The 18,792-nt window shown below is 37.8% G+C and overlaps 1 protein-coding gene across 10 annotated transcripts in view; it reads right to left on the bottom strand.

The window, feature by feature from the left end:
- Window positions 1-18,103, bottom strand: part of LOC127508751 (NACHT, LRR and PYD domains-containing protein 3-like) — a 360,258-nt gene extending 342,155 nt beyond the window's left edge. For 8 of the 10 annotated variants that reach the window (XR_007928910.1, XR_007928913.1, XR_007928912.1 and 5 more), the window contains exons 1-6: window positions 17,950-18,103; window positions 17,654-17,738; window positions 17,389-17,502; window positions 17,082-17,168; window positions 15,196-16,980; window positions 13,929-14,102 (exon numbers count right to left, since the gene is read on the bottom strand). Coding sequence is in view for 7 of the 10 variants with exons in the window: in XM_051887097.1 (XP_051743057.1) it covers window positions 13,929-14,102; window positions 15,196-16,980; window positions 17,082-17,168; window positions 17,389-17,502; window positions 17,654-17,703 (2,210 nt within the window). In the remaining 3 variants the exon portion in view is untranslated. Of the gene's footprint in view, window positions 1-13,928; window positions 14,103-15,195; window positions 16,981-17,081; window positions 17,169-17,388; window positions 17,503-17,653; window positions 17,812-17,949 lie in introns of all 10 variants that reach the window. The other 2 variants (XM_051887098.1, XM_051887099.1) reach the window with 2 other exon arrangements.
- Between the last annotated feature and the right edge of the window lie 689 nt (window positions 18,104-18,792).

Below are 18,792 nucleotides of genomic sequence, written 5' to 3'. Positions count from 1 at the left end.
TATGACCTCGTTACACAGATTATATATATATATATATATATATATATATATATATATAATGTATATGTGTGTATATATATATATATATATATATATATTTGGCAGTAATACCAAATTTGGTAATTTGGCGGCATATCACGCTATTGAGCCACTCAAAAATACCGCAAGGGAAATTCCTTAACCGCGACAGCCCTACTTTTCTGTCTAATATAGTCCCTACCCTGGATAAATTACTAGTTCTAGGCAATTTTAATATCCATGTCTGTTGCCCTTCCCATCACTTGGTGAAGGAATTTGTGCAACTCATTGATTCATTTGAACTCCTTAAACATACCAATGGTCCTGCACACGAACACGGACATACCATTGATCTTGTTTTATCTTCTGGTCTTTCAGTATGTCTGTTACATCCATGTTTGCCTCTGAACCATAGGACAGATGTGCATTATTCTTGTGTGATAACTTCCTTAACTGTGAATAAATTTTCTAACGCACATGTAGTGGGATGAACAGTGTGTGCGTTGTTTCTTTAAATATGCCATCAATGCATGAGTTGTCCAATCATATACTTTCACAGGTATATAAAAGGGGACTTTTAAGGCACCATTGTGTGTTAGATCACCGCTTGTGTGCCCATTCCGGTTTTGGCTCTTCCCATCTCACAGGTATGTGTCTGCTAACTAGGGAGCATCGAGATGTGTGCTTGAGGTAACTAGGTTTATTAGGGCCCAAGCCCTGTAAAGGGCGAAGGCCCTATTGTTTTCTTTAGGATTATTATTAGGGCCCAAGCCACTAAGGCGCAGGGCCCTCTTGATCCCCTAAGGATTATTATTATTATTATTATTGTAATCTGCGGCCATTAGGACTCCGCAGAGGCTGGTACCCGGGCGAGGCAGGGGGGCTCGACAGCGCCCCCTTGAACGAAGTCCGAAAACTTGGTCCATATATCAAACATGCTTGTACATATTAGTATGAAACTCGCTACACATATAGACCTCAACGGGCCTAACAACTTTATATAAAAAAAAGTTATATGCCAGCTCAACAGGAAGTTGGCTATTATGGTTTGTTTGAAAAACGCATGCTCTGGAATTTGATATACTCCTCCTAGGCGATTAATCTGATCACCACCAAACTTGGTCAGCATGAAATCAAGACATTGATGATGAAGAATTGCCAGCGGTTTTTTTTTTATCTCGAACGGTGTGGTCATGGCATTACCATCTCGGGTGTGCATTATTTTCTAAGAATTTAACGGCCCGTTGTCAATTATTCCTTACATATAATTCAAATTTATTAAAAACCCCTGTTTCAGTAAATTTCACATGATTATAAAAGTGGCTGTTTAAAATATACTTGCATAAGTGAGCAGAAAAAATCTAGACATCACTATCACATCACTATTACCTGAGACTGACATTAAAATTGTCTTTGCAGGTTCTGTGATTTGGCTCTATTTATTTATTTTTTTAATTTTATTTTTTCATCTTATACCACACATATTGAAATTAAATGAAATCATGCTTTTGGTGCATAAGATTGGTGCACAAACGATAGCTCAGGGAGGTCAAAAAACACATGAAGTGTTAGGATTATACAACCTCAGCAATCACAGACATTTGCAATTAAGACTGGATTAGATTTCTCAGAGCACTGTGGAGTTTGCACAAATAACCATATGTAATTTGCTATAGAATTTTTATAGAGGTTGTCTGAGAAAAACATAGACATGGCAGATTAGGATGATATTCTGCACTCATTTGAAATTGACTTATGACATTCTATGACATGAAATTCATCTAAATTTAAATGATCTTATGGATGTGGCTGTTGTGGTTTGTGATCATATGGGCACCAACTGCTGCAGTAAATGTGGTGTATTCAAATGACTTTGACATAGTCCTTTTATGTTTACCTGTTTTAAATGCCCATTGCCCGCCGTGCATAGTTGCGCTGAAGCCACCGGGGTGGCGGTGCCACCGGGCTTGGGGCCCGTCTTTACTGCTTGCAGCTATATTTCAGATTGTAGTTTTCCGACGGACAAACGTCATAGTGGTTGGTTGGCGGATACCTTTCTCATTCAACATGCTCCTGCTGTAATCCTGTGCCATGTTGATGTCAGTTTTGTATTTGTTTGTTTGGTTTTTTTGTGTATTTGGTGTTTGTTTAAGTTCATTCTTTAGTATATTGGGTTTGTCTACATTGCTTTGTTTGGCTCATTTGTGTATTTAGGGCCCGAGCACTGATGGTGTGAGGACCATATTGTAATTGCTCAGCCAATTTTTGTTCTCCGAAATGAATCGCATTTTTGAGGGCCTAAACATGCTTGCAAACTCATGAAACTTTGCACACGCGTCAGAAGTGGTGAAAATTTACGTCTGATAAGGGTTTCAGAATTAGGTGTGGCAAAATGGCTCGATAGCGCCACCTACAAAATTTCAATTAAGTGCCCTTCGTGCTACACTTATGGTAAAGGTATGAAATTCGGTAGACAGGTGTAACAGCCCAATACCTGCAAAAAAGTCCCTGGGTGCAAAATCTGTAAACCTGACAGGAAGTGAGATATTTTGACTTTTCTTTGCAAAATTTTAACAGTTTTTGCCATATCCAGTTCTTGTACTTTAACCATCTCCTCCCAGAGCTTTAATCAAATCAATGTCAAATTATTGATAAGAGTCCTGGCCCGAAGACATCTACATGGCAATATTCAGTTACAGTCAAAGCGCCACCTGTGGGCAACAGGACATGACGTTTTACACTGTGATTAACTCTTCGCAGAGATTTAACCAGATCAACATCATATGTTGTCAGTCTAATCTTAAGACCTTAGCGATGATAAATATCAAAGATCTTGAGTTTCTGTTTTAAGGGAGTGTCCATGGCGGCCTGACAAAGTCTGATGTTTTGCCATGAAAGAGGAAGCTGTTGTAACTCGGGCGTACAATGTCCAATCTGCCTCAAACTTATCTCACATGTTAAGAGTCCTGGCCTGAAGACATCTACATGCCAATATTCAGTTAGTCAAAGTGCCACCTATTGGCAGCAGGAAATCTGGCACTTTGAAATGACTTTGCCATAATTCTCCTGTATTTACTCGCTTTTTTTGTTTCTTGTTTACATTATTGGTATATGTTTATATGAAATTGGGGTGAACATCCCCCTCCATTTCATGAGAGATTTTTAACTTCATAGCAGGTGTCTTGATTTTCTGGTCTAATACCTAAAAATCACTCTGTTGTTCTGCTGTATTTTCATTAAAATGTTAAACATTTGTATAATTACTATCATTATTTCTTTTGTTCTGAGATTATTTTTGGTAACCTTGTCTTTTGTTGCAGGAACCAAGGCTGCAGGCAGGCCGCTAGTTGGCTCTCGTGTGCGGTGGTGGGTCACGGAGTGCAGTTTGTTCACACTTGATCTTATGGTGTGAGTGTGTGTATGTTTTGTGTCTTGTATGTTTGTATAATCTAACCCGGTCTACAGTTTAATGTTTTAAGATTAGTGCTTGATTATTGTTAAAATAAAGCTTTTGTACTACAGTATCCACGTCTCAGGCCTCTGTCTTTGAAACCACGTTCATGTGTGCCCTTTGTAGGTGATCAATTCAGAATTATTTTTCCCTGTTTGACAGGGTGACGTAGTCAGCTGAATTGAGTTTCCCTTTCTGATTATTTTTAGCCCGCCACACATACACAGAGTCCTTGGCAAGGACTGTTTTGGAAGCACCATCACATAGTCACAACACCAAGGAAATTACTTTGTTGTTTAATGACACATGTACAAATATTCTAGACTCCGTTGCACCACTAAAATCAAAAGTTTCTAAACTTACCTCACGTCCATGGTTTAACCATCATACCTGCGCTCTTAGGTAGGAGTGCCCTAAAGCAGAATGTAAATGGAAAAAAAGATAGTAGACGTGACTCTGGAGATTTTTAAGAAATGCCTGTCTGCCTATTACTGCACTGTCAAAACAGCTAAAATGGAATACTTCTCAGATTTTATAACTAAAAATTCACATAATCCAAAAGTGCTCTTTAATACTTTTGATGAAGTGGTTAACCCTAAGGCATCTTCTCATCCAGAGGCTACCCCTGAGCTGTGTATAGAATTTCTAGATTTCTTTAGGAATAAGATTGAGGTTCTATATTCTTGTATTCTTAGTGCCTATAATGCCTCAAATTCTTCCAATCCTGCCCCTAATGTCCAGCTAACAAATTTTAATTTAATTGATCTTCATAAATTGATAGTTAATTTTGAAATTAGAACTGACTACCTCACCAGTGGATAATATGCAGACACATCTGTATTCTTAGTGAGCGGCACCTGCCAATAACCTTTTAGCAGATCGAGTTTTGTCATGAATTTGGCTCTAAAGTGAAATGCCCGCTGACGCGCTCAGGCTCAGCTGTCAAGTCATCATAGGTTAGGCAAGTCACAATGGCAATGCCCTGGCATTAGTTTTTCCGATGATATATGTCACCAACTGTCAAGCATTAGGCCTACATTTAAGTGAAAATGAATGTCAAGTAATATGCAGCTTGTTGTGCGTTTTGAAACCAGCAAAAATTGCAGAAAGATCTAGGAAAGGAAACAGACATTCTGCTTGTTTTCATTATTTAAGTGTCTTTTGTAAATGTATGAATTATGTCTTGCTTTTACCTGTATGACCATAAATTATGAAGTACAGTTTACTCTCTTAGAAGAAAAAAAAATTCCAGTGGTCGTGCCGGCGCCTCGCGCGCATACAAATTCTTGCATTGGTTACTTGATATCGCAGCCTGTTAAATAATTAAAATACAATCAACCAAACATATAAAACGTTACACTGCTCAATTCAATTCTGTAATACAATCTGCCGTTTACCACCCATGACCACCGCCTGACTGTGCTGTTATGTGAAGGATGATGTCGATACTGCGAGTGCTTGTGGTCGGTGCCAACCCAACACTTCATCATAACATTTCCATTCAACTTGGGTCGTCAACCATAAGTCCTTTCAGGACAGCCAGGAACCTCGGAGTGGTGATGGATGATTGTTTAAGCTTCACAGATCATATCGCTACAACGGTCCGGTCCTGCAGATTTGCCTTGTACAACATTAGGAAGATCAGACCCTTCCTATCGGAGCATTCCACACAAATTCTTGTCCAAGCTCTTGTTCTATCCAGACTGGACTATTGTAATGCTCTCTTGGCAGGCCTTCCAGCATGCACTGTCAAGCCTCTACAACCGATCCAGAATGCTGCAGCAAGACTAGTCTTTAACGAACCGAAGAGAGCGCATGTCACACCTCTCTTCATCAGTTTGCATTGGCTGCCAATAGATGCTCGCATCCAATTTTTCGCTCTAATGTTTGCCTACAAAACAACCACTGGCTCTGCACCACTATACCTAAACTCACTACTTCAGACTTATGCGCCCTCCAGAAGCTTGTGTTCTGCAAGTGAACGGCTCCTTGTGGTGCCATCCCAAAGGGGCACAAAATCACTCTCACGGACCTTCTCCTGGTCTGTTCCTGGTTGGTGGAATGACCTACCACGCTCTACCCGAGCAGCTGAATCTTTAGCCATTTTCAAAAAACTGCTAAAGACATATCTTTTTCGTCAACACTTGACCCAGTAATATTAGCACTTACTTTTTATTTATATTTTACTTTTCTTTTTTCAATTTTCTATTCTTTCTCCATTTACTTGTGTATATATTTAAAAAAAAAAAACAAAAAAAAACCTTGCTACGAGCACTTTACTGATAAAACTGACTTGACACAGCATTTACATACCGTTGTGCTCATATTGATTTGATTGCTTCTATTATTCTCATTTGTAAGTCGCTTTGGAGAAAAGCATCTGCTAAATGACTAAATGTAAAATGAGTGAAGTACAAAGCTTAATAGTTTAGCATTCATCTCGAAAATGGAAACCGTGTCGAATGAGAAAGGTAGGCTTCAGATTCACTTTAAATTAATTCGTTTAGCATCATATTTAGTTTTATTTCTAATAAATAAACCTGTTTCTCGCCTTGAATATAGCAATAGAAGCTGGAATGGCGTTAAAGAGAATTTTTTTTAAAATTAGTTTTGACTTGACGTAGGCCTATATAGCCTGAATAGGCCAACTGTTAACTTTAGAGGTTTTGTGGTAAAATAAAATAGGTCAGTTTTGTTCATAATGGATGTTTACAAACATAAACAAAGCTATATAGGCTAGGCTATTTGTAAACATTTATTTATTTATTTTACTGATAAATTACACTATTTCTGAATGTAATAATAAAATGCGGCGTATCTTTTTTCCTCTCAGGAATAGCGCTGGTATTTTAAACCATGCAGCAAACATTTTAAAAATTCTTGAAAAAATACTTTATACTGTTTATACTAACTGTTGATAGTTTTTCCTTTCATTTTAATATGTTTAGCCTACAAATTTGGACAGAATCTTGTTATAAAAGATAATTGTAGGCCTATTGGCTATGATTATTATTATTATTAAGTAGGCTACATGCAAACGTAAAAAAAAAATTTTTTCTAAACAAACCTGTTTCAGAACGTTAATACAGAAGGAACTCTGGAACAGAAACGTTAAAATACCGATTCTGCTCGGAGTGAAACGATTGAATTTTTTTTTTAGTTTTTTAAGCCCTGCTTTTGGATTTAAGCGATAAGCACTTTGTTTAACGGGTGCGTGTGAACCCACATCAATCTCATGTTTTATCCTTGTGTAGTGGTAGTATAGTCACTGAACAAAGTCGGATACCTCTTAACCAAATTTTGTGTGTCAGCCTGGGCAGACATAGACCGGTGCGACAATTTTGCTGAAAAGTTTAACAGAGTTTCTGAGTTGGGCATCTGAGCGGTTGAGAATGTAGCACTTTTCGTCTTCAAACCATCAATTTCTGGCGAAAACTTTGAAAGTGATATTTTTACTGGGGCGACAGTGACAACAGGGGTCTTAGTCTCGGAGTTAGAGCGGGTCACATATGCATATTACAATTTTACAATTGCTAACAAGCGTTTACCAATACTTAAAGTACTTTTTCTAAACTCTTAACACAGCAACACACCTACATCACTTAATTAGCCTGTAAGGGACCATTTAAAATACTGTTATTTATTTTCCTAATGTGAAAAGCAAGTATGAATTGGGTTATGAAATATTGAAGATGTTTGTGTAATTTATTAGTAATATGATGAACTTTGTATCTGAATGTTTATTGCTGCACCTTGTGTGTGTGTGTGTAAATTGTAACCGGAAACTCGCTAACATTTGTGCTGAAATTGTCCTTCTCAGACACCATAGTGATCAGGTGGGCTAGTAGGCTTAATAAGATGGCGGGTGGACATGCATGTTAGACGCTGATTGTTTGTTTGAGCCTATACTTTTAATGTGGATTTTATACTTTGCATCATTTGAATTGAACTGGACGCACGTTTGATGTTGACGAAAAGGATTATCATATTTGGTTTGCACTTCTTGGAGAGTGTAGCGAGGTATGTTGAATGATTAATGAAATGAATGTTTGTTGTGTAACGTAGTGTTTGATGCTTATTTATGCAATTTGATGTGTTTGCGAGTTTGTTTGAATATGAATTGTTTTTTTTTTTGTATAGTTTTCACGGTGCTGTGATTCGTTGCATGGTGTACGCAATAAAGATGCTGTTTGAATACATTGCGTTGTCATGCATGGTGAATTAAAAGAAACTTCACGCATCAGTTGAGGCTCTCGGATCCAAGGGGTTGCCACATAGCCAAACAGTTCATTTTCTGCCCAAAACCACATTTTGTTAAATAAACACAAACTCTAAATTTCAAAATGCTAAAAACCTTTTTCAACACATACTAACTCTATCAAAACACAGCAAACCTGATTCAAAATCGAGTCGTTCTGTCTAACACTAGCACTTGTTTTCTATCCAACGTGAACATATAGTCAATCAAAGCGCAATGACTGTCAAAATACTAACAGTTGATGGCATTACGAAAACTGCATTATTTGTCATGTTTCAGTTCTACCTGCAGAAAATATGAAATCCATAGTTTTTAAACTAGTTATCAATGTAAAGCTGCTTTGACACAATCTACATTGTAAAAAGCGCTATATAAATAAAGGTGACTTGACTTGACTTAAAATTCAGTTTCCTTTTACTGCAGTAAAAGTAGAATGCTTAGATGTAAGCCACTCTACATTTTTGGTTGAGTGTTGAATGTGTGCATTCTTGGCAACATAGCAACTATATAAAAGTGAATGAGGTATTACTTTATAGAATGTGCAGTAGAAAAAGAAGAACAAAGTAACAGAATTGCTCAGGGCAGCCACTGGTCAAATGAGTCCCCTATGCAGAACTTCAGTTGCCCCCTTGGTTGAAATCTCTTTCTGGGGTTGGGTGTGTGGTGTTGATGTTGCCCCATTCGCCTTATTCACCTCGAACGTTCTAAGGAGCTTCAGGGGTACACCTACCACTTCCGGGAATTCTCGCGTTGCGATTTCTCTTAGCGGCAATGGCGCCGCACTGCTGTGTTCCAACAAAAAAAATCAAACAGAGGACAAACCTTTCACCGTTTTCCAGAGGATAAGGGACTACGTCGAGAGTGGATAAAAAATATCAGAAGGGATCCTGGTCACTGGCATAAGGTTGGTTTGACGTTGGACGTTTGATATTCGCAAATTTAAGGACTGTTTCTAAAGTTACATCCGACAATAGGTATGCACGATTCTAACTTCAATAACATCTGAAGGAAATAATTTACAGTCAAAAAAAAACAACTGTAAAGTGTTCATCCAGGTGTCCGCTATGATGCACACCTTTTAAAATTTTAATACTTATTAAAAGAAACTGTCAAATCATGTGTAAAAATGCTATTTTACACTACTGTATATATGCTCATACATAAATACGCCATAATTTAAAGGTCAATAACATCTGAAGGGAATAATTTACAGTCAAAAAAACAACTGTAAAGTGTTCATCTACATGTCAGCTATGATGCACACCTTTTATATGCTTAATATTTATTAAAATAAACTGTCAAATCATGTGTAAAAATGGCAAGATTCGTAGTCCACAAAGTTTCCATTGCTGCTACTGATTGATAGTACCGTATCGGAGTCCAACTTCCGGGTTTGTGTACCCCTCAACGGCATTCGAGTTTTCAAAATGGCCGCCGGGTGAATAAGGCGAATAGAGGGTGGGATGGTGTCCCCTTGGTAGCTAGTGCCCTGTGCAGACCACATATTCTGCATATATGGAAGAGTGGTAGTGGAATCATTGTAGTAAAATTGTTGTAGTGTGAAGCTTTTACTGAAATGAAACGATGAAATTGCTGCCATTGATCAACAACAAATCCAACATACATGGCCATGGTTATTATGGAAGCTTTTTTTCCGCCACCGAATAAAAAAAGCATAAAAGGTAATTGTGACTTTTTATTTCACAATTCAATTTTTTATTTAGCAATTATGAGTTTACATTTCACAATTCTGACTTTTTTTTCCTCAGAATTGTGATATTTAAACTATGGGAATTGAAAGAAAGTCAGAATTGTGAGGTAAAAATACACAACTTTTTTTATTTTCTATTCATGACAGAAATAAGCTTTCATAGGTTCCACATGTGTAAGGGGGAAACCATAGAGATGCACAATCCAGCACACATTCTTCCTCCTCCTCTACCTCTTCTACTCCCTTGTCCTGATCCAACTTCTCCTCTCCTCCTTCATCTATTCCTCTCCCTCACCTAGACATTTTTTTCTCTCTGCACCTCTGTGTTGTTCTTCATCCACAATGAACAAATCCAATTCAGAGTCCTATTTTACTGTATGTCCATGTAATGGAAAGAAATTCAACACCTGACTATGCCTATGACTATTTCTCAATATTTCAGTGATCTGCCAATTAAAAATGCTTATCAATTGTTTCAGTATGTTTTATATATTTTTTCAATATTTTTGAGCTGCTGTTGTTGCAAAAGTATAGGTTTTATACTATATTTAATGATTGAAACATTGGGTCTTCATTTCTGACTTGCTGTGTTTAAGCATTTGCAAATAAGATGAGAAAGATCCATGATTTTGGAATGGGGTAAGCTTATATGAAAAGAAAAGCATTTTAGCATTTTAGAAACGTGTTAATTGACTGCATTTTATGTGAAAACGACATGAATTGTGTTAATGGTATGGTCACAACAGATGTGACCATACCATTAACCAGAGATCTCTAAATGTGTTTAGAGTTTTGAAAATGTGACTACAGATTGGACAAAAGTATGTTAGCAACTGAAAAAGTTATAACTAAAGTGATTATTGCCTCAGCCAGCGGCACAATGGAGAGTGGACGCACTGGAGAGGAGAGGACTCTGTGTTTGATATGTATATATACTTTATTACGGCATTTCTAATGCTTACACTCATTTTTGATAGAATTATTATAATTTTGAAATGTGAAAGCAGAGCAACCAATCTGATAAACTATTATTTGGCAAAAAAATTTTTTTAAAAACTACGTTTAGGATATGTCAAGGCTGCTTACACAGCAGTCTGCACGTATGCCCAAAAAGCACCAGAGGTGGTGGGGAAGGAGGGTTTAAGTGAAGATATTGAGAAGGGGCGGGTGTTGGCTGCTGAGCATGACGAGCTGGTCCCCAGTTTTTACGAGGGGAAGTGCAACTTGCCACAGTCTGCTTTTGAGCCTTCTTAGCAGGTCAGCCTGGTCCACCTGCAACACTCCCATAGTGTGCAGAGCAGTACCAGTCTGACACACCGATCGAAACGCCTTCCCACCAGTATGGATGTTATTATGCATAGCTTGGTGGGGAGTGCTGTCTCTTTAAGTGACTATGAGGTCCAGAGAAGAGATAGCTTGCGTCTCTTCGAACTAGAGCATCATTGTATAATCACACGCACCTGCACCCACAATAGTCGAGTAAGTTGACATAGAAGGCACAAAGTGTCCCAATATATATATATATATATATAGATGGCCATTTCATTTATTAATTTCTCAGAATTAAATGCAGCTAATTACCAGACAAATAAACACGGTCTGAATGAAAAGCTGTGCTTACATCTTTAATAGATCAGCCTGGAATGCCTGTAACACACTTGGGTAAATTTGGTTTTATATTCGCACATTCGCACTTCCGCATAGGCTACAATAACTTTGTACACTACATTGGACATTCAGTGGACGTTCGCAAGTAAGTATGCCATTAAAATAATACTTGCCCATTTTGATCGATTGTGAAAAATGTTGTAGGGTTACAATCGTTGGTTGTAAATATCATGTCGCTGTTCAGAATTTGCTAACATTTACTTTATTGCACATTATTAGAACGTTCTTAAACGCGGAAGTCTGAATGTGCGAAAATAAAACCAACTTTACCCAAGTCTGTAACACAGCCATTGTGTACAGCGCAGTATCAGCCTGACTCACTGTGAAATGCCTCTGATGATGCGCTCCCAGGGGAGAGATGGCACGTGAGTGTCTCTCCGATCTGAGGGAGCATCGTATAAACGCGTGCCTTCGCACACACAATAGTCGAGTGGGTCGACATCACGGGCACAAAGACACATTTATTTTATAAATGCTTTGGGGGTCTGCTAGTGTTTCACTGCATGAGTGGCCACCCAAAGCAGCTCCCTTTCGCTTCATCATCACGGGAGGAATGCACTTGGGTAAAGTTGGTTTTATTTTCGCACATTCAGACTTCCACGTTTAAGAATGTTCTAATAATGTGCAATAAAGTAAATGTTTGCAAATTCTAAACAGCGACATGATATTTACAACCAACGATTGTAACCCTACAACATTTTTCACAATCGATCAAAATGGGCAAGTATTATTTTAATGGTATACTTACTTGCAAACGTCCACTGAATGTCCAATGTAGTGTACAAAGTTATTGTAGCCTATGCGGAAGTCCGAATGTGCGAATATAAAACCAAATTTACCCAAGTGAGGAATGCTCGGAGACGGACAAACTCACATTCCATTCCATTCCAATGGAAACACTTCAGTGTCCTCCACCCAAGCCAAAGATGTGCTGAGGCACGCTTCAGTCCCGGCAAAAGGACATCGTGATCCGGAGAGAGAGAGAGAGAGAGAGAGAGCAACAGGGATGGACTTGTCTCTCAATCCTCAGCCAGATTGTCACGCGAGCCCCACGATCACATTGTGGGTGCTACCCCTTTGAAATAAGCAAAGCTAATGCGAAGCACTTAAACTGTAGCTGTGTCCCAATTCAGGGGCTACGCACTTCGGAGTGCATTAAAGGGGTGGGGCTTTGGAGTGGAAGGTTGCCAGGTCTGCGCAACAAAACCATCCCAAAAGTAGCGTAATCACAGCACAAGTGTAAAAGTATCCCAATCCCAGACGTGGCAACAATGAGCTGAGCGTCGTTACATGGCTAGCGGCTGTGTGACAGACAGCTGACAGTTGACGTTTGTGAGTGCATTTTAAAGTGCATTTTAAAGTTTTATGACTTTCTATTGGGTTTTGACAATAGAAAGTCACGAAAGCGACGACGGGACACTGGGCCAAAATATGTATGGTTAAACTATGTAATGTTAGTTTTATATCGTTAGCAACTAAAGACAAAATTTGAATGGACCATAGATCTGTTTTGTACGTTCAAATATTTTATGGTTTGATTTGAGTATGTGAGTTAATTTATTTTACTATTCCCCCTTTTTGAAAATGCTTTTTAATGTAAAAACATTATGAAAAAATGATTGTATATGTTTAATGTTTTATGTAAAATTGTAAGTTCCATAAAAGAAATAAACAATGAACAGAACAATTCTCTTTTATTTACACATGTGAACATATGTAAAAATAATAATAATAATAATAATTAACAAATTACTCCGGCTCATTTACAAATAAATTACATTACAAATATAATGTATACAAATGCATTTCTTTTTTAACTTAAATCACAAAAATAAACTACAGAAATTAGGCTGTTTCATTGACAAAGTGACATTTAAATAATATTTATATTGACACATTTTAATGTACCCATTTTATGCACTGTGTTCTGTTCTTGAGAAAAGTGGGGGGGAAAGCGGCCTTTGAAGTGCGATTGTCACCGTGGCGCAAGGAGGGCTGACGTAATTCGAGAGCGACTTCAAGGGCACCCTCTCCGTTTCCCCGTCGAATGAAGCGTCGATCTTAAGACACTTCGCGGTCTACACTATCCCACAATTCATTGCGCGCCAGTGACGACAGGAGCTCTGTGTGAATTCACATAAATGTAAGTAATGCCCCGGTTTCACCAATATGTAATATCTAAATCAAACTGTAATATCCATTATGTCCAAAACGTCAGTTTTTCATAAATACAATATTTGTCTCTGAGATGGAGTGCAGTTGAATAAAATCCTAAAGTACTGTACTTTAAATTTAGATTTAAATACAGCTTAAAGGACCTGGCAACCTTCCACTCCAAAGCCCCACCCCTTTAATGCACTCCGAAGCGTGCAGCTCCTGAATTGGGACACAGCTTGTGAACACTCCATTAACGTTTGCTGCCTTTGTAATAATCCTCTGATACGTGCAATTGAAATTCGCTGCACGGCACAAATGATAAATATGTTAGGCAGCTTCATAGCGAAAGTGCTTTTCTTCCTGTTTTCTTCCATACAAAAAGTTGCTTCATATAATGATGTAAGCGTGCTCCAGCCCGGAACGTTAAGGGCAATGTGAGTGCGGGCCAGCGGGGGAGTGGGGAGGGGGTCAATCGTGCTTGGTTCAAGGCAACCGTGCCTAGTGTGAGTACACCCTAAGTAAATGTGATTCTTTCTGGTAAAACAAATATTTCTTCCTGCAAATACCGTTTTGTCTTTTGTTCTGGGATTTCATTGAGAGCATGTCAAAATTTAATGATCATTTATTGTAATAGCATTGTGTTAATTTTATGGAAAACGATTTACCCCAGTATCTGCAACTGACAGTTTAGACTCTTCAGTCCATCAGAAAGAAGCTTCACTCCAGAATCCTTCAGGTCATTGTTACTCAGGTCAAGCTCTCTCAGGACAGAGTTTGAGGATTGTAGAGCTGAAAACAAACTCTTACAGGAACGAGTGGTGAGATTACATAACTGTAGCCTGTGTAGAGAACAAAACAAACAGCAATATGAATGTGTATTAGGTAAGGTTTATAATCTAAAGCACAGGTGACTTGCAAAATCTTTGAATGTGTAATTTAGTTGAGGCAAAGCTAAAGCCATCAGTTGTATTCAGTGATTATTGAATTTAAGAATGAATTTAAGAAAGAATTTAAGGCTGTAAAAGAAAATTAAATGGCTTAAATTTAAATTCTTTAGATTATATAAGTGTAAAATGTTTCAATAATTCAACTCTTCTAACCAGGACAGTTTACCAAATATTTTATGTACAGATCAGATGATTCAGTCAATGATCCAGATTACCAAATCTGGATTACCAGTGCTCTGAAAGGACCTACATATCATAATGTAGGCTACTAGTTATATAAAGAACAACAGGAAATATAGTCATCATGGGGTTACTTGAAGGTTACATTTTCAAGTCTACTGACTGATATTCTGTTGTGCACTACCAACCCTGTGATACTACAGCATTATTATGATCATCAGGAAAACCAAACAATGCTAAAAACATGCAAAGCACAGAGGTTAACTACTGTATTACTTAGACGCAAAGACATCAACAAACAGCACATGAAACTCATCAATGGTAACAATCAATTAAAAGCTTTATGCTGCAGTGCATGTTGGGTAACAGCATAGTACAAATCTCATTCATGGCTCTCAGCATACACTGCATCAATAATAAATTATGAAGTTGAATTCTATTACTATTTTTTGCTTTTATTTTTGCTTTCTTTTTGTGACTTTTTAGCAGCTTGTTTTGTGATGTTGAGTTAATCTGTTTTTCTTAATATTTCGTTGATTGTGTGCCGAGTGTTCATATCTAAATGTGTAATGTTTAAAAAAAAATTTACAAACGATGATGTTGCGTCTTTGAAAGATAAGCTGTAGTCACCTTGTCTCATTTTTAATGCATCAAACTAATATTTTTTTATCACAACTGATTTTCACATTAAATACCACTACCACTCTTCTGTTTGCTTAATCATCAAACTACAAAACAGCACATGCTAAATTCATAAATGTGATCATGTTTTGAAAGTGGAGTGATTGTTGTCAGTGTTTCTTACTGAGCTGATCTGGATTCTTTAACCACAGGCATCAGATTTTGGAGAACTTCATCTGCTGTAATTTGTGCTCCAGTAAACTGTTTTAGATCAAAATTGATCTTCTGTTGTAATGTCAGCAACACATAAACCAGAGCTGACCACTGTGAAGAGGAGAGTTTGGTTCGTCCTATTTTTCCAGATTTCAGATAACGCTGGATCTCCTGCATCAGTGAATCATCACCCAGTTCATTCAGACAGTGGAACAGATTGATGGATCTTTCTGGGGAGTGATTCTCCCTGATCTTCTGTTTGATATACTGAACTGTTTCCTCTTTGTTGTAAGAGCAGCTTCCTGTCTGTGTCAGTAGTTCTCGTAGAAGAGTCTGATTGGACTCCAATGAGAGACCCAGAAGGAAACGCAGGAAAAGGTCCAGATGTCCATTCTTACTCTGTAAAGTCTCATCCACAGCTCTCTGATGCAGCTCAGATAATGAATTACTTTGGAACAAGTACAAAATCGTAGACATCATACTTTGTTTGTTTTGGTTAAACACATATCTCTTCTCAATTGTAAAGGAGAGGTGTGCATACAGAGCTGCTAAATGTTCCTGAATGCTCAGATGAACAAAGCAGAAGACTTTCCCTTGATACAAGCCTAACTCCTCTCTGAAGATCTGAGTGCACAATCCTGAGTACACTGATGCTTCTGTCACATCAATGCCACACTCTCTCAGGTCTTCCTCGTAGAAGATCAGGTTTCCTTTCACAAGCTGCTGGAAAGCCAGTTTCCCCAGTTTGAGAATCATGTCTTCATCTGTCAGGTTTTTCTCATAGTCCTTCTCTTGTTTGATGTTGTTCTGAATGATCATGAAGTATGTGTACATTTGAGTGAGAGTCTTGGGAATCTTTCTTCTCTTTGCTTTATTCATCATCTTTAGAACAGTGGCTGAGATCCAGCAGAACACTGGGATGTGGCACATGATGTGGAGGCTCCTTGATGACTTCAGGTGTGAGATGATCCTGTCAGCCAGACTCTGATCACTGATTCTCTTCCTGAAATATTCCTCCTTCTGTGACTCATTGAAGCCTCGTACCTCTGTCACTCGATGGACACACTCAGAGGGGACAAGATCAGCTGCTGCTGGTCTAGAGGTGATCCAGATGAGAGCAGAGGGAAGCAGATTCCCTGCAATGAGGTTCGTCAGCAGCACGTCTACTGAGGCTGATTCAGATATATTACACAGTTTCACTTCGCTCTTAAAGTTCAGAGACAGACGACACTCATCCAGACCATCAAAGATGAACAACACTTTATATTCATCACTGGATATTTCCATTTCTTTTGTTTCAGGGGAAAAGATATGAAGAAGATCTGAAAGACTGAGTGTTTTGTCCTTCATCAAATTGAGCTCTCTGAAAGGAAGTGGAAATATGAGCTGGACGTCCTGATTCTCTTTCCCTTCAGCCCAGTCCAGGATGAACTTCTGCACAGAGACTGTTTTTCCAATGCCAGCGACTCCCTTTGTCAGCACAGTTCTGATGGGTTTGTCTTGTCCAGGTAAAGGTCTAAAGATGTCACTGCATTTGATTGGTGTGCCTTCTGTTGCTCCTCTCCTGGATTGTGTCTCAATCTGTCTCACCTCATGCTCTTTATTGATCTCTCCACTTTGACTCTCTGTGATGTAGAGCTCTGTGTAGATCTCATTCAGGAATGTTGGATTTCCCTGCTTTGCTGTTCCTTCATACAGACACAGAAACTTCATCCTCAGGTTTGATCTAAATGTGTTGAGGCTGCAGGCTTTATGGCTGTAAATAAAAACTCCAAATTATTACATGGGTTAATAAGCACAATGCCTAGTTCTGTGTCATATATTCAAATTCAAATATCTGTTATAGAAATGTTTTACCTGAGATCAGGCTGTGTATCTCCAAACTTTAAAAGTACTGACTGATCAATAGACACATCACTCTTCATAGACTTCTGATGAACTAGACTAAAACAGATGGAGATTAATGTGAATTCTTCAAATTACCACATTCAACGACTCAATTCTTTATTTATCATTAAAGAAATAACTTTAAAGTGTGTGTTATATTATAAAGTAAAGATAAAAATACCCACAAAGAAAGCACAAGAATGTCCCATCTCTTGTAGAAAATACACAATAATATAGAATGCCATCCTATAATCATGTTTTTATAGAAATGTTATACCTGAGGCCAGTCTGTGTATCTCCACTCTTAAACTGTATTGGCTGAATCATAGACGCATCACTCTTCATAGACACACAGCTGGGTTCTGGTTCTGATCTCTTCTGATGAACTGAGCTAAAACAGAACATCCTTTATGATTACAATCATATTAATAAATCTTAATCTTAGAGAAAAAAAAACATACAGAAAAATGTGGGGTTTTTTTTCTGTAGACAGTCATTTCCACTATAACATAAAAGGATATTTAATGAGTTACTCAACGTACCTGTGTTCTGGAAAATAATCTTCATTTCTGGATGTTTGTGTGTCATTCATGATGGATCTGAAAAGTTTGATCTCCACCGCTGATTCTAGACGGAAGTGACAATCACAAAAACTAAAGTAATCAAACAGCTTTTATAACTCAGCTGAATGGATCTTGAGCTGGAGAAATAGATCACAATCACTCAAAATATATAAAGGTAGACACATGTAAACACAAATACTTTTGCAGAATCACAGTCAGCATGAAACACAATAAACATTGTTCATTTGCTTCAGGATGTAAAATATCATACATACCGATTCACAGAAATCCTACAGCTTTTCCATCGAGTAGGTACACATAAATTCCTGCCTAAACTTTTATAATCAACTCTATTACAGTTTTAAACATATTCTGTCTGGTAAATAATCAGTTCTGTCTGTTTAAAATGGTGAAACATCAGCTCTGAAGATTTACTTTCACTTTCATTTATGACATGAGGCACATGTCATGTATTGCCAGATCCTGTAAAAATGTCCAGCACAAAACCGACTCAAAACCTGGCAAAAGGAATGAAAACTAGCTCAATTTCAGTGTTGCAAAGTCTGTGGTTTTACTGTGGAATGGGGATACTGTTAAGCTGATGCTGAGGTCTTGATTTTTTTTTCCCCCCTGAAGGTTAAAGGTCGCTCTATTTTTGATTGGCCATTGAGTTAGTTTTGTGGTACAGACCTGGCAACCCTAATAAATTTTCAATCAGTTGACAGCTGCAGGATTTACAAACAGCCTTAAAACAAACATTTTTAATCATTCTGTTTAAAATGTATTTGGTGTAGCGAATTACAGGTATTTAATCAATTAGCTCAAATCATGGGTGAAATATATATATATAATAAATTATAACGCGTTATGACTTATTATAATATAGATCAACCAAAGAGGGAATTATGCACCCATATTATGAATTAATTACAACGGAGTATAATTAATTACATATATGATTAGTTCTAGTTTAATGTTTAGAAAAGCTATTCTAGTTTGTCCAGCAAACCATGGGTTTTCTCATAGACTATTATAAAAGAAATGTTATTCTCTGGCCACGAGAATAACTTCCTATTATAGCATTAAAGCGTAAAGCAATGTTGCAGAATCAACGTAGA

Source organism: Ctenopharyngodon idella, chromosome 3 (genome assembly GCF_019924925.1).
Source record: "Ctenopharyngodon idella isolate HZGC_01 chromosome 3, HZGC01, whole genome shotgun sequence".
Taxonomy (NCBI): Eukaryota; Metazoa; Chordata; class Actinopteri; order Cypriniformes; family Xenocyprididae; genus Ctenopharyngodon; species Ctenopharyngodon idella.
The sequence above is the reverse complement of the archived record's forward strand: the minus strand, read 5'-3'. Positions and strand labels throughout refer to the sequence as shown.